The sequence below is a fragment of the Nesoenas mayeri genome (assembly GCF_963082525.1).
Source record: "Nesoenas mayeri genome assembly, chromosome: 2".
Lineage (NCBI taxonomy): Eukaryota > Metazoa > Chordata > Aves > Columbiformes > Columbidae > Nesoenas > Nesoenas mayeri.
The window spans coordinates 9702034-9717253 of NC_137543.1; the positions used below are offsets into that span (position 1 = coordinate 9702034).

The window sequence follows — 15220 nt, forward strand, 5'->3', positions numbered from 1 at the left end:
CATGTTGATCTGTCTTTTCATGCAATAGATCTTAATAGCATCAGATAATCAATATAGGTAGTGGTTTGGCAAAAAATGAGTGAAAACTGTAGGGAGTGTACATCACTGAAGCTTTAATAGCATTAAAAGAAAATAAGATAACCATGAAAAAATGAGATTAAAAATACAAAAAAAGGACTAGGACTTTCCACAGGCAGAGGCTGAAAAGCCAGGGCAACTCCTAGGATGCAGCAGGTACATTTGTAACATTAAGATCATTTGGAAGGACTACCATTCAAATATGTAATACAGATTTATTCTACATTAGTGAGAAGGGAATTAAAGAACTGTTTTGCTCCGAAACAGTACCTCTTCAGCACCCAGTCGGGGTTCATGCAGAAGTTCCTATCCACAGATGCTCTGAGATATTTTCTTCAGGTTCAAATGTAAGCTGTTTCTTTTTAATAGTTCGGCTACTTGTTGGCGTTCTTTAAAGAAAACCTTGAATTCAAATTCAAAATATTCACCTTGAAATTCTCTCACAGTCATCAAGTTCCCTTACCCTGGCACAGACAATTCCTCCAAATCTTGTTTGTGTTGGTCTGGATTTCCATGGAGTACCACATTCAAAATGCTAGGGACCTGGCATAGGAAGGATTCTTCTTCTGGCTGCTGTCTCATCCCTGGGAACATAATTCTTTCCCTTTCTGAAAATCAGCGGAGCTTGGCCCAGAATATTTAGCTAGAGAGACTTGGATAAAGCTGGTTAAGCCCTCGTGTTAAGCCCTCACACAATCATTGCATTGCAACACAGTTTTCATAGAATAACAGAATCATAGAACAGTTTGCATTGAAAGGGACCTTTAAAGGTCATCTTGTCCAGTCCCCTGCCATGAGCAGGGACATCTTCACCCAGATCAGGTTGCTCAGAGCCCCGTCCAGCCTGGCCTGGGATGTCTCCAGGGATGGGGCATCCACCACCTCTCTGGGCAACCTGGGCCAGTGTTTCACCACCATCATGGTAAAAAATTTCTTTGTCTTGTCTAGCCTAGTTTTGCAGTAGGCATTTGGCCACCTCCTACTCTGGAGCTCCATATCAAGAGAAGGTCACCTGAAGCTGTGGGTGCATGGACACCTAGCTCACTAGTCTACGTTTAACTGCCATGGCCAGCCCCAGGCTGTAGCTCCAGGAAGCCAGGTGTCCTTGATGATGACAAGATAATAACATGGGGTTATCTCACCCTTGTTTTGACTGTCCAGAGCAATATCTGAGCAGAGCATCAAGGATGAGGAGCCAGCAGGATCTCAGGGAGATACAGCCAAGGGAAGCCTGGAGAAAAGACCACCCATGTAAGTCTCCCACAAGAGGCTTCAGAGATGGGCTGATCCAAACAACTTTTATAAAGAATATTTTCTTTTTTAATGAGAACCGCTGCAGGCAGTGGAGTGAGGGCTACAGACCACATCTTGTCCCATGTGCTATGAAGAAGGAGGAGGAGATGGTGATGAGTCCCTGGACAGGGCAAACAGGCTGTTCATGAAGAGCTGGCCCGGAAAGAGCAGAAAGAACAAACTCAGGCATTGGAAGGAAGGGGCTCAGAAGAAGCTGGAGCGAACTCTCAAGCCAGCCAGCAAACACTATTCCAGACATGCTTGAAGCTCAGATCCTGTTTTAATACACAACAGAAAGCCCCAAAAAACATCTGTACCTTCTCTTCCACTCCCAACAAAAGCTCACACAGTGCAAATGTGAAAGCAAGAAAAAAAGAAAGAGGTCAGTAGGTTTGTTCTTGGCTTTTACAAGGCTTTGGGGACAAAAGTGTTGCTTTTGAATTAAATACAGTGGAAACTAGTGGGGAAACTAGAACACCTCCTAGTACAAAATCATGAAGAAAAAAAGAAAAGGAGTGAAGTTATTAGTATAGGAAAATTATGTAACGTGCTGGAGAATGAATCCTCCTGCCCCTGAAGTCAGTGGAAACAGAACTGAAAGACGGGGCTTTGGTAAAGAACATGCCAGAAAATGAATCTAAAATACAAGCAATAATGTTGGGGGCTGATATGCTCAGGGGTATCAGCTCTCTGAATGGGAATGTACACACAGTTCTTGCAAGGGAGAGCAGACCATGTCACGGCTGCTTCTAGGAGGGATTGTTCATGGTAGAAAGCAGCACTGTTCACAGGAGGAAATTATTGAATAACCAGTATCAATCTGGGGCCGGAGAGATGAAGTGACTGTCCCAAAGGCAAGCAGGATGTCTGTGGCAGAGCCAGAAATAGCAGTTAGGTTTCTTGCTCCTACACTGTAGCCATATCACGATCCCTCCTACACACAGTTAATAAACTAAGTTGTTTAGTTCTTACTGGATGCAAAAAAGAAATAATTCCACCGATCAGACTTGCAGATGCTTTCAATTCATCAAACCCAATTGCTTAGTGTTTTATCTTTCAGCCATCATACACACTTCATCTCTGCAAAAGGGCAAAACTCTTTCACTTCTCCAACACCTTCAAATCCAACAGATCAGTGGTGGTCAGCAGCTTATAACTTGATGTATCTATGCAAAGTGATGAAATGGGTCCTTCAAACATGATTCATTCCTGCTTGCATGCAGCTATGATACCTGCTGGGGCTCAGGTCTAAGCCAACCAGTTGACAAAGTTCCCCTTTCTGATCCAGAAACCTGCTGACAACATGAATGGCATAAAATAAACCAAAATAAGATAAAATATAAAATAAATAAAATAAAATAAAATAAAATAAAATAAAATAAAATAAAATAAAATAAAATAAAATAAAAACCTTGTTCAGACCAGGGTGTTGCTGCAGTTCCACCAGAACCCACTGATGCTGGGAGTCCTGCCCCGTGGCATTGAGGTGCTTTGGCAGGTAACAAATAGAAAGCTGCTTAGACTTCATGCCCACCAGCACCCACATGCCTCCCAAAAAACGTGCCATGCAAATGCTGCCACTTCCCCACCCTCAACAACCCCAAACTGAGAAGTGGCAGCATCTCAGCCCTTCAAGAGTTAACACTGCTGCTTTCATCCACAGAAGAGGACACCAGCTATGTGCTTTTTCTCCAGGAGGATAAAGATGAATTTCTAATTATATGGGTGCTGACATTTTTGCATGTCTCCACATCACTGGCGTTGGCTGCCTGTAGCCCACATCAAGCCAAGCAGGAGCAGGAGCTGTGCCCGGAGCCTACACAGGTTTGGGCTCCAAAATCCCTAACACGCGAGGGCAGTGTTGGTGCACAAATGACCAGGCTGTGGTGTCCCCAGCGGCCCTGCACAGCGCCCTGCGTCTTCTGAGCATCCCTCTGGGCCAAAGCTGCTCCACAGACACCATTTGTGCCAGAAAAAATCACATTTGGGAAGCGTATGAGGAGGGGGGTGCTAAGCCAAATATTTATATCTGCACAGCTCCTGCTGTGGAGGGAGTTTTCTAAGGAAGCTTCCCCTGTGTGTTGCAGGATGAACAGTAAAACCAGGATCAACACCTTTATGGTCATATAGTCACATGTGAAAGAGACAAATGCAGTCCTTTAATTGTTCCTCTATAAAGTACTACAATCGTGGAGGATGCAGAGTTTTTCTAGAGAGATCTCAACTTTGCTGCCATAATGTCTATTTATTCCTCTCATCGAATATCCAGCCTCCCAGATGATACTCTGAAAAGCATATATGGAAAAACAGACACAAACCATAAAAATTGAGGACTGGGAGTGTTATGTATATGTGTATTATATATACATATATATATATGCAAATCACACAGAATTAAGCACGTCATCTAAAAGAAGCAGAAGGATTGCATCTGAGCCTGAAACCAGGCACTTAATGCATTATTCCACCACAAACTCAGGAGCTCACCCACATCCGGGCTGCTTTGTCGGGTGAGGAATTCACCAGCCTGCACAAGCATGATCACACCAGCCCTTTGGGGAACCCCAGCGCACCGAGGAAGCTTAGTACAGGTTTTGATGCAAAATATGGAAAAACAAGTCAAGTGACCTCCAGAAATCCACTTCCACATAGAAGTCAGCTTGCAGCTTCTCTGACCCCTGAGAAAGGCTCATGGAGAGCTATGTCTCATAGAAATGTTTGATTAAATGTAATTTTAAAAATGTACACTTGGCAATCTAGTAAAACAGTGAAAATTAATAGTGAATGATTTCCATAAATGAACTGCAGTGATAAAGAGCAGGGATGTCATCATATATTTAACTACAGTAACTGCAATACCTAGGGTCAAATGTGGAAGAAAATGTCACAGGAAGAAGCCAAGTGAACTTGCCCTCATTCTCTTACATCAATGTATATCAGCCCACACACAGATGCTGTGGGTATGGCCTAGTCCTCCAAGACCAAGATCCAGCAGGAAATACTGCCGGCAGTGCTTATAAATAAATCACCTGCTGAATGACCAAATGGAACTTGGATATTTTCCTAATTAATTTTCCACCCTTTTTTTCTTGTAAAAATGTAACCAGAGAGTTTTATAGTGTAATCCACTTGCAGATCCTCAGCACTGGCTACAGTTTTTGCGGTTTGGTCCTTCCTTGCTAAACAGCTAAAATGACCCAGATGTTACTTGAAAACTAGGGAATTGGTAGCCTGCGGGCAGCCAAGTACATGTGCCAGCCATTCGAAGCAGCGTTTAATTCCCCCCATATGGGTTTCCATGTCTCTGCCTTCTTATCAGCCCAGACACAGAAAGTTCTCTGTGTCACAGCAGATATAAGCCAGTGATCAAAAATGTTAGCTATAGCCTGCTTGGACGTCATCCACATCCAGGAATACATTAGTGGAATTCAAAAACCAGAAGGGATGATCCACAAGTCCAAAAAACACAGATGCAGAGTGAATTCTTGCAGCATAAATGTGAGAATTCCAAGGACACCATTTATCAGGCATGGCAGTGACAGTGACACAAGTATTAAAAGCACAGTCAGGGGATACTTTAAGATAGTGATGGCAATTTCTTGGGAGGATACTAGGCTCTCTGCAGAGCTCTGGTACAGGAGTTGTCTGCCCAGGACATGAAGGCTGGACTCTTCATGGAGTAAAACATGTTCACCAGAGTCACTGCTTCAAATGATTAGTGTTGTCTCCAAAAGCCACCAAACTGTGTTTCAGCAAAGAGATACTCCCTTTTTTTCCTCTATGATTTTCCTTTCACAGGCTAAGTGTGTGTATATGGAGATGAGGAAACTCCAGTGAGAGAAACAATCTCCACTCATCTTGCTGTGTCTTGTTATTTGAAAAGCTTCAGTAAGAAAACACCAAAAATGAAAGCAGGATGGCAATCTGCAAGGCTGGTAGAGCATGGAAATATTCAAAACTTTTAAACCACTCAGAAATTAAAGTTTGAGTTGCATTTGTAAATTCTAGAAACAGGAAAGTGCTACTGTAGACATGTAGCTAAAAACCAACTACCTTAAAAAAAAATATTCCCTGGGTTATCCAGAGTAATTTTGGTCCAAGTTGTTAGGTCCATATAGGTTGCACTGTTCCTGGTGGCACATGTCAGGTATTGTACAGAAATACAAAGTTGCTTACTACTACTGACTGTACTGTCTTCTTTCCATTACATACAGATGTGACACATAGTAGTTTCATGTTTCTAAACCTAATGTAGCTACTAACTTAGTCAAACTAGACAGCTGCACGCTAGAGGTGTAATAATAAAACCAGTGCTTCATATCCACCTGGAAGCCTTTCACTGGAGATTATTTCAGTATGCTAGGAAGGGAAAGGACAGGTTCTCCTTAAGCTAAGTAGGAGTTGTTTGTTTCAGCTCTAAGACAAAGGTATAAGAGCAGCCAAAGCACTGCAGGTATTGAGAGGTCTGTCCATATGAGTATCAATGAAATTCTGGATAAAGAGACCTTGCTATGCTGCCCCCTCATCAAGCACAAGGCATCTTTTCATATAACTCCTTCTGAATATGCAAGGCAAGCTCTTATAAGAAGGTCCTTTTGCAGGGCTGGAATTCCTCCATGACAGCAAAGACCTAACTGCACACATGTCCAGCAACATCAAGATCCAGGTGACTCATAGTCCTCCACGGATGATGTATGAGCCAGCAACTATGTCTACAAATACCTCTCAGGTTTCCCTTTGGGCTCATTGCACACCATCCTGGAGTTCATGAAACTTGGCCTTGCAACTTGTTCATCTTTCATTTGCTTTATAGGGTAAGTAGAACGACAGACCCAGACTAATAAAACAGAAGAACAATGTGGGAGCTATTGAGAACGAAAAGAGGAACACAGAGATGACCACACAGTCTTGGAATGCATTAACAACCCTAGTATTATAAATTCATTATTGAAATTGTGCTGCAAAGCTTAGCTTAAGTGTTATCTTCTTCTACAGCTGTTTCAGCCTAAAGGCTCTCTTGTCCTTCCCCATCCACAACAAGAATTTCTTGTAGACCAGAGCCAGCTGTTGGCACCCACGGAGGCAAAAATGCCTTCTCTCTCTTCTACTTTCCCACACCTAGCCCAGATGCAAGGATTACAAATCAAAGCCCAGCAGCAGTCTAGTAGAAGGCAAAAGGGATTAAGAGGACTCCAGAAGCTTCACCCAGGATGCCAGAATAAGCAGAAGTCAAAAGTGAAACACATAAGGTTTCAGTAGGGATGTAACAAATAACAAAGGCACCAGTGGAAGTACCTCTCAGAGCTGGGAGACCACCTGGGTGCAGGAGAACCAGTAATCCTCACCTACAGCTAGGAAACACAGAGTAGTACTGGAGAACATCTGCACAGAGCTACTAAAGCAGCAGAGTCAGAGTCCCTCAACCCAGGAACACATCTGTAAAAATAAAGCCTTGTGATGTCCCTGCCAACCTGCAGAAATGGGAGGCTGAAGGTAACTCATTTCAGGAAGACACAAACCCTGGGTGTGACAAAACTTGGAAGAGGGAGTGATGGGGAAATTGGTTGCTGTAAGCCCAGTCCAAGAAACTGAGTCTGAATTCTTGGTGGACATCAGAACACAGAGAAAGAAAACAAATAGGTAGAATTTGTTTGGGCCCATGACTGCCAATCTGACTGCTGTCAGTCAAAGTTTCTGTTTAATAGAAAGAGAAAATTCTGCTTTTAAAATAAGCACCCTATCAATGAGGATGGTTGAGCTATATTGTAAGAAAGCAAAGGAGAAATCAGGGGAGGCATCTTAACCCTGGGTGCCTACCTGCAGCTCTCAGTGACAAGTCTGAAAGACTGAGGACACCTTACCCTGCTTTCTGGTCCACAACAGGAGACACTGTCAGGTTTGATACTCAAATGTATCTTCAGCTGAAGCTGTGGGTGTTCAGATTTTGTCAAGCCACAGCTGCCAATATTCACATACATCATACTATTTCTTTATTTTTAGAAGGCTTCATTTCCATTCCTGTATTAGAGCCAGGGCTGTCCAGACAGAAATGCTCAAAACCCCTCTGGGACACAGAGGCCATCCAAAAAGAGAAGTTCTCAGTAAGCTGAGCACTGGCAAGATGCTAAAGCAGCTCTTAACATCCCAACGTGGGAGCATAGAGCTTCTGAAGAAAGAAGTCAAATGTCCCATGTGGGTCTGGAGGACTTCTGAAATTTTTGACCAGTGCCTTTGCATAGAACCTGGGGAAGGATGAAGAAGTCAAACATGCATGAGTCTTTTGAAGTACTGACACCCAGTATCATCATATAAATCTCATGTTTTTGCTAAAACCCACAGCTATGATTTTTAACTCTTGCCTTTCTCTGGAGAAGCCCTACCAGTGGAGTGCTTGCATTAGAGGCAAGACAGCTGCAGCATGAAATGGGGACAGGACTTGCCCAAAGGGACACAAAGAGGCAGTGGCACCATTGCGAGGGGAGTGAGGAAGCCATTTCTTGTCCCCAGCTATGTTTTGGTTAATGCTGATGAAGAGAAGGTTGCACACGGGCAGCTGATGGCTGTCAAAGTAAATTCAGACACTGGTAGGAGAAGTTATGAAGAAAATGCATAAAAGCCTTCTGCTCTCAACAAAATCTCTGTGTTTGAGTTTGCATATTTAGGAGGCACCTTCATCAAAGACAGACTTTGGTCTAGACCTCTGATCCCATTCAGTGCTACCTTCAGGATGTTGCCTTGGCAATGATTACCTTCTGCAAGTGGATTTGTGACTCAGGACTGTCAAATAAAAAAACAGCTTTGGGAAAGCCCCACGTATGATACAGTCATACCCACAGGGATTATGTCTACCAGCTTCAAGCCACAAGACCCTTATTTGCATAGATGAATCTTCAGTTGCTATAATCAGAATAATTTTAATTGACATCTACAATTTATGAAAGTGTAGGACAGGAACCCTTCTAAAGAGAAGTGTATCAAGCCTGTCTCTGGTAACAAGATGCTGTCAAGCAACATGGAATGATGGGAAGATTAAAGGGACGAGACACATTGACTTTATGATACCTAAGATTATCTACACATCATTACTCATGTTGCAAGTCTGTAGCCTTCCATTATGAAGCACTCAGCAGACAAACCTCAGCTCACCTTCCTAGAGAGGTACAGGATTTTTGCAGGCAAGAATAAAGGTGTCTGGAATCTTTAGCATTAGACTACATATGAGCTACTAGCAAAGCAAAGAGATAAATAGTGATAAATATATAAATCAATCTGTAGCTTTTTTTTTTCTGGTTCAAGCTTGGTCAGAATGTGGTTTTGCCTGGAAGAACCCAAAGAAATGTAATCATTTTTTCCTGCCACCAAATCCAAACGTTTTGCAAACAAAATTCTTGGCCTCACTTCAGTGCCAATTTATCTTACAAGAAGGAGAAGGAAAAACCACACATTGCAGTTTTCAAACCACTTTCCACACAGCCTGAAGCAGCCCTGAACTTGAGTGCTTATCAGTGACTATCTAGTGAAATCAATGCTCACAAAGGGGATGGTGCCTATATAGAATCATAGAATGTCCTGAGTTGGAAGGGACCCACAAGGACCATCGAGTCCAACTCCTGTCACTGCATATGACAACCCCACAGTTCACACCATGTGTCTGAGGACGTTGTCCAGTCTCTTCTTCAATACTGTTAGGCTTGGGGCCGGGACACCTCCCTGGGGAGTTTTATGTATAAAACCACCTTCAAACATGTCTCTCTTCCCTAAGACCCATAAAAGCTAAAAGCCTGGTGTTTGTGTGCTGTGACTGTTATCAAATCAAATAGAAGTGTCAATATCTGCCTACTAGTTGCTGTGATGAAAAACAACACCATTTTTTGCTGTTTGACCTGCTGCTTAACAGCACCATCAATCCAATGGTCTGCAGGATTGCATTCACCTCTTCTGCACATACTACCCATTCCTCCACTTCAAATGTCTTAGAAATCTCCAGCGCTGTCCTCTTCCCTATTTAATCTCCTTTACCTATTTTCTACAAAGTTCAGAATTGCTTTTCTAACCATCACTCTGGTTTGGGACATTTTGTCCCATTTGAAGTAGGGCTCTCATATCTGCTGAGTCATCAGGACTAGAGACGAAGACCCTGGCTCCTATTCCTCCATGTGCAGCTCTGAAAGGGACTGACACATCCAGCCTTAAACTCCTCGCTGCAGAAATGACTCAGGCTCTAAGGAATCTCAGCCTGGTTTACAGGACTTGGGCTCCCATGGTCTCTGCCCTTATATCTATGAAAAAAAAAATATTTTAAGAAATGTTCAAAAACTTATGCCTGAAATTCCAACTATCCTCAGATAGTTTTCTGTTCCCAAGCCCATTGCCTGTGTAGTTACACCCTTATGAAAAAAACCTGTTGATAAAACTGTTTAACAGCTCAGTAACTTCCTGTAGCTCAGTACTGGGGGACAAGGGAATGGACACTCCTCAAGAAGCTGAGAGCTGCCTTCCCAAATGCTCTTCCAGACCTGCCTGACCTTCCTGTATTAACTCTTCTGTCTTTCTCTCTGGAACAAGTATATGTATTCCAGTTATTTTAGATAGCCAGCCCTTCTTTTTCCCAGTGGAACATCTTTTTTCTGTCCATATTTCTTCATATATGTGAAGAGCGGCACATCCCCAGGGAGACCACAGGGCTTTGCCTGTGCACAGTGACTTGCCTAATGCTATCACTCCATGGATGCGTCTGCAGTGTTGGAAAGATCTTTGTTACTGTTGTGATGATGCCATCAAAGATGCAACACAAAAGACAACAAGGTGGCATAATGTCAGAGCTTTACTGGCACTCATCTGTCATGACCTGTGTGACTTTGCTGAGATATCTCTCATAAGCAGGGTGGTCATGTCAGCTAAATATTCACAATATCCCACACCAGTTGCAATATCCCTTGCTCCTTCAAACATCCTTCTCATAAGCAGACCAAACTAAGCCTGCTCTTCTCCTAAAACTCCTTCAAGTATCACATACAGTAATATTGCCTCCCAGCTGCTCTCCCCAGCCCCTCTCATCTCTCTATGCCATGCACCTTTTTAATCCCCGTTTCCTCACTCCCTTATGTACACCAGATGGAAATCTGCCCTTCCTCAAGCTACCAACCACACATCACATCCCAGTTCAGGTGTAGAGAAAACCCACAGAAAGCCAGCTCATTACTGGGGAGAAATCATCCCTGCTGAATGGTTTCTAGGGACAACCTTCCAATGTCCAGCCCCGTGGGTGTGTTGAAGAGGTGACAGTGCCTCTGGGATGCTCCAGAGACACAGCTTCATCTGCTCATTTCAATGGAGAGCTCAAACAGAAACAATCAAGACCCAGAACTCTTTTTAGGCTACTTTTGATCCTGTTTCAAGCCTTTTAGATACTCTTTAGACCAAACGTGCTGCCAGCAATATTTGGATTGCAGTCATCCCCACAGCAGGCGCATGTGTCTGCATGCACTCACACATACTTTCATGCTACAGCAGCTTTTTTTTACAAATAGCTTTGATATCAAGGGAACCCAAGACAACCACTGTAAAATTTACAAAGGTTACACAGATCTCCTCTAGTAACACTGTTGGGGGGTATAGGTTAGGGAGGGGGCTCTCTCTGTGCGACTCTCTTGCTTAACAAAAATCACCTGAGGTAAGAATCAACTTACTTCAGAGACCCCAAGAAGTGCATTTTGTTTGTTGTTAGTTCTGTGACTTGTTTTGTGTTGTATATATGTTTTTTTTTCTAGAAAAGGCACTGTTATCAGTCCATCTCCACATCCACACGGGACTTATCTCTTTGCCATCTGCTTTCACACAGGTGCGTCTGGTGTACCACACCACGCGTGCTACTTTCTTGCTTTGAAGCTCCTCTTTATCTCGCTATACACAAGCCACCCCCTGATACCAGCAGTCCTGCAAAGCAAAATCCCTCCTGTGCAAAGCAGTTGATGTAACCCCCACTCTGAGCAGAAGCAATGCTTCACAGCTTCACAGGTGTCTGGCTCAGGGAATGCCCCAGCCTCAAGCCAGGTAGTCCAAACAGGTCCCTCTTTTGGGGTCCCCAGGGCTCCCCGAGCCCTGGGTCCAGCGTTGCCTCTGCGGATGGGGATGAGGATGTGAGACGTGACAGGTCCCGCTGGGGACAGGCGCTCCCCGCACCTTCCTAAACACAACAAACAGCTCTCATCAGCCGGCTCTCCCCCACCGCCGGGGATTTTACACCAGCCGCAAACACGCACCGGGAAAGGAAAAGCAAAACTCAAACACCTTCTGAAATAAGCGGCTTTCCCATATAGGTTTTTCTTCCAAAAAGGAAGGGAAGGAAAGCAGCCATTGCCTGCGTGGATCGGGAAGCTGCAGAAGTCGGGAGGCGCGGGGGGAAAACCCCTCCGGCAGCCGCACACCTGCGGGAAGCGGCTGGTGGCACCACCCGACTACGACCCCGGTCCCGGCTCCGGGACGGCCACGGTCCCGGCGCCAGGACTGGTCTGCTAGCGGCTCCGGGACGGCTTCAGTATCGGTCCCGGGACGGCTCCGGTACCGGCTCCGCTCTGGGCTAAGCCGCCCGTCCGGGACCTGCCCCTTCCCCTCCAGCCGGGCGGGAATGGGTGATCTTTTCCTCCCTCTTTTGCTCCACAATGAAAATAAAAGTAATAAATGGGAGGGAAAAAAAAAAAAAAAAAAAAAGGGAAAAAAAGGAAATTATAAAATTATAATAATAATTTAAAAAAGACCCCACACCACAGTTTTCTCTGGATATCCACCTGGATGCTGAGCAGAGAGAGACTCACCTCAGACTCACTTCTGCACCTTTCCTTATTTCCTCTCCTCTCCTTTTCTCTCCTCCACAGCTCACCTTTCCCACCTCCCCAAATCTCACGCTGCCCGCCTTCCTACAAGCACCACACTCGGCTCTCCCAGCCCACCGTGCATTAAAGCCAAGAGTGTTTGCAGAAGACGAGTGTCTCCTGCAGTTTCCAAACTCACCTGCAAAATGCTGCTTGTTGCTAGAATCCAGGGCAAAAGCCACCTCATCCCTGGAAGCCGGGATTAAATACATTGATTGAACCCAGATTTAGAGCCGTTTTGAACAAAAACACCACTTTGGGGAATGCAGAGCAATCCTGAACCGGCAACCTAGCCTAAGCACTCTGCCTTATTCTCTTGGCTCTTTGGGGATTTTATTAAAGACAGATCTGACGTCAGGGTGAAGGACAAGCCCTGCATTTTTCCTCTGGAGAAACTTTTCCTGCCTTCACTTCTTCATTTTTGTGTTCGGTGTTGTCCCACCTCCTGCATTTCAGTGTATCGCCGTTAGCCAAAGGGCTCTTAAAGGGAAAGCTGCAGCACCGTGATCCAGCAAGCTGAGATTTTAGCTCCGCAGCAAAACACTCAGACCTTACCCCTCATGTTGCTCATGGCATTCAGATTCTTGCAACGTAGCTAAGAAACGTTTGATCTGGCTGTACTGATTATGATTAATGACCCGGCATGTATGCAAATATGCACAGATGTTGGATTTGTTTAGTGTTTTTAAGAGTGGCTTCATTTGGAGCACAGAAGGATGTTTGTCCTGCAGACACACCCTGCGGGAGGCACTGTGCTGGGTCCCTTGGGTCCCCCTTCTTTACAGGACAACCCACATGGGAAATGAAAGGAAGGGACACTATCCCCTGCCATGCTACACGTCCCTTCTGTGATTTTGGTGGACAGTACCAGAGTATGCATCAGCTCCTGGGCCCAGTTATAGTTCCATCCTGTGCCAGCAGTGGGCTTAACAAATATTGCAAACCCCACCCTGAATAAAGGTAAACTCTCTGATCACCTGCATCCTTGTTAATGTATACCCTGATTTTAGGTGGGTCATCTCCAATGTGTTTTATCTCCTTTTATCTAGGCACGGTATTTTCCCTCACTTCTCTAAATCTGAATTTGAAAGAATTTAAATTCTCTTTCATCCTTAAACTGAAATAGAATGCTATAAGAAAAATGACTGCTTGCAAGGGAAGAAAATTCATATTAAACAGCTTTACATGTCTGAAACTCAAGAAAAAGTTGCGACATGGGCTAAACGAAATGCAAAAGTAAATTTAAATAGGTAAACCCTCCTGCTTGATAAGGGAAGATGGACAATGCTGGGTGAGTGAACAGTCTGATGACCAAAATAGAACTGCGATGATGCCGTAACCTCTGATCAGCCTTGGTTGCCTCCTATAACTCAGGTGTGCCAGGTCGGGTTGGGGTGAGCTCCCCCAGCAACCCCCCAGCAGCCATCCCAGCCCTCCGGAGAACATGGTGCTGTGGTGGGGTTTGCTCCCCAGACCCAGCACAGCTGGACACTTTAGGCTGCAGCTGACTATGGGTGGGGAGGCGAGAGCGAGGAAGCTAAACTCCAATAATGCATATTCTTGTGATTGTTATCCCTTCATTCTGTGTGACAAGACATGGGTGGTTTAATGGTTTAACACCAGCTGGACCAGGGAGCTCTGAAAGGACCAGATTTTTTTCATGAGTCTCTGGACACTCAGCTGCCCCGGGAAATAATTCAACCAGAGCTTGGCTGCAAACTGGAGGAAATGCCACCTTCTCTCTTCATCCTCCAGCACCTTCACCCCCATCACAGCCCCTTCCCAGGACATACCAACCTGAAGACCAGGTTGAGGATCATGTTTTTTGTCAGGTACTTCCAGGGCTGTTTCTGTTCTCCTTCTTCTATATCCTTCCCTTTCTTTCCTTGATTGGTCTGTTAATTCATTCCACCTCTATTACAATTGTTGTCTCTCATCCCTCTCTGTCACCAGCACATATCTTTCCTCAGACACCAGCAATACTCAGTCACAGGGACTTTCTGAGGAATCCAGAAATAATCCTGCTAGCTTCATGTCACCTGCGTGGTGTCCATCTGTATGTGGTTGTAACTCAGTGTCTGACTTTGGAGTGCAAATCCCTGAATACTCACTCTGTGAAGTGAAAGGAGCATTTTGAGAGTGCAATTCCTCTGACCTTGGTGAGACGGGCTCTTAAAGAGAGAGGTGAAACTTGATAGATTAGCCTAGGGCGATAGGCTCAGGTGTAAGGTAGGTGGCTAATACCTCATAAAAGCCCTGCTTGCTGACTTGGAGCTGAAGGGGCCAGGCTACCCTGTTTCCCTGAAAATAAGAAAGGGTTTTATACTAATTTTTGCTCCAAAAGGTGCCTTTTTTTTACATGTATAGCTGCCTGGACACTAATTAAATGAACTTTCTTTATGAACTGTAACTAGGGCTTATTTTTGGAGTAGGGCTTATATTTCAAGCATCCTCAAATATCCTAAAAAATCATGCTAAGGCTGATTTTTGGGGTAGGTCTTATTTTTTGGGAAACAGGGTAGCGGTCCTAGCAAAAGCAGCTTTGCAAATGGAAGAACTGGAGTTCAAAGCTTCTGGGTTATCAGACTATAAAAATCAAGGGAAAGAGCACTTCATAGATGGCACCAGAAATGGCAGTGTATTTTGGTTTTTTTTTTTCCCAAAAAAACATCAGGTTATCTCACTCTCTCTCTTGACTATTTCCCCCGTATATTTCATTATTCTCAGTGGATTCTTTTGCTAATGCAGTGGTCAAGTGTGTCAGCAAGGATGGAGTCTTTGAGATATGGACATCTGGTTCCTTGCTCACAGCTCATCTCATGTTGGTCATGAAATTTTGTCATGTGGCGATCACAAGCCAGACACTCTGTCTCAGCTTGGTTGAGACAGGGATCAAGGGCAGCGGTGCTGAGACATCCAGCTGCCTCAGCAACCTTTCTGATAGCAATTCCTGCATGGATATGGCACGTCAGTGCACT

At 44.5% G+C, this 15220-nt stretch overlaps 1 protein-coding gene across 1 annotated transcript in view; it reads right to left on the reverse strand.

Annotated features, from left to right (window-relative positions):
• Positions 1 to 12429, reverse strand: part of CCN4 (cellular communication network factor 4) — a gene marked incomplete at both ends in the record, with an annotated part of 37076 nt that extends 24647 nt beyond the window's left edge. Inside the window, one exon of the mRNA XM_080338735.1 lies at positions 12382 to 12429. Coding sequence (XP_080194861.1) covers positions 12382 to 12429 — 48 coding nt within the window. The remainder of the gene's footprint in view (positions 1 to 12381) is intronic.
• Between the last annotated feature and the right edge of the window lie 2791 nt (positions 12430 to 15220).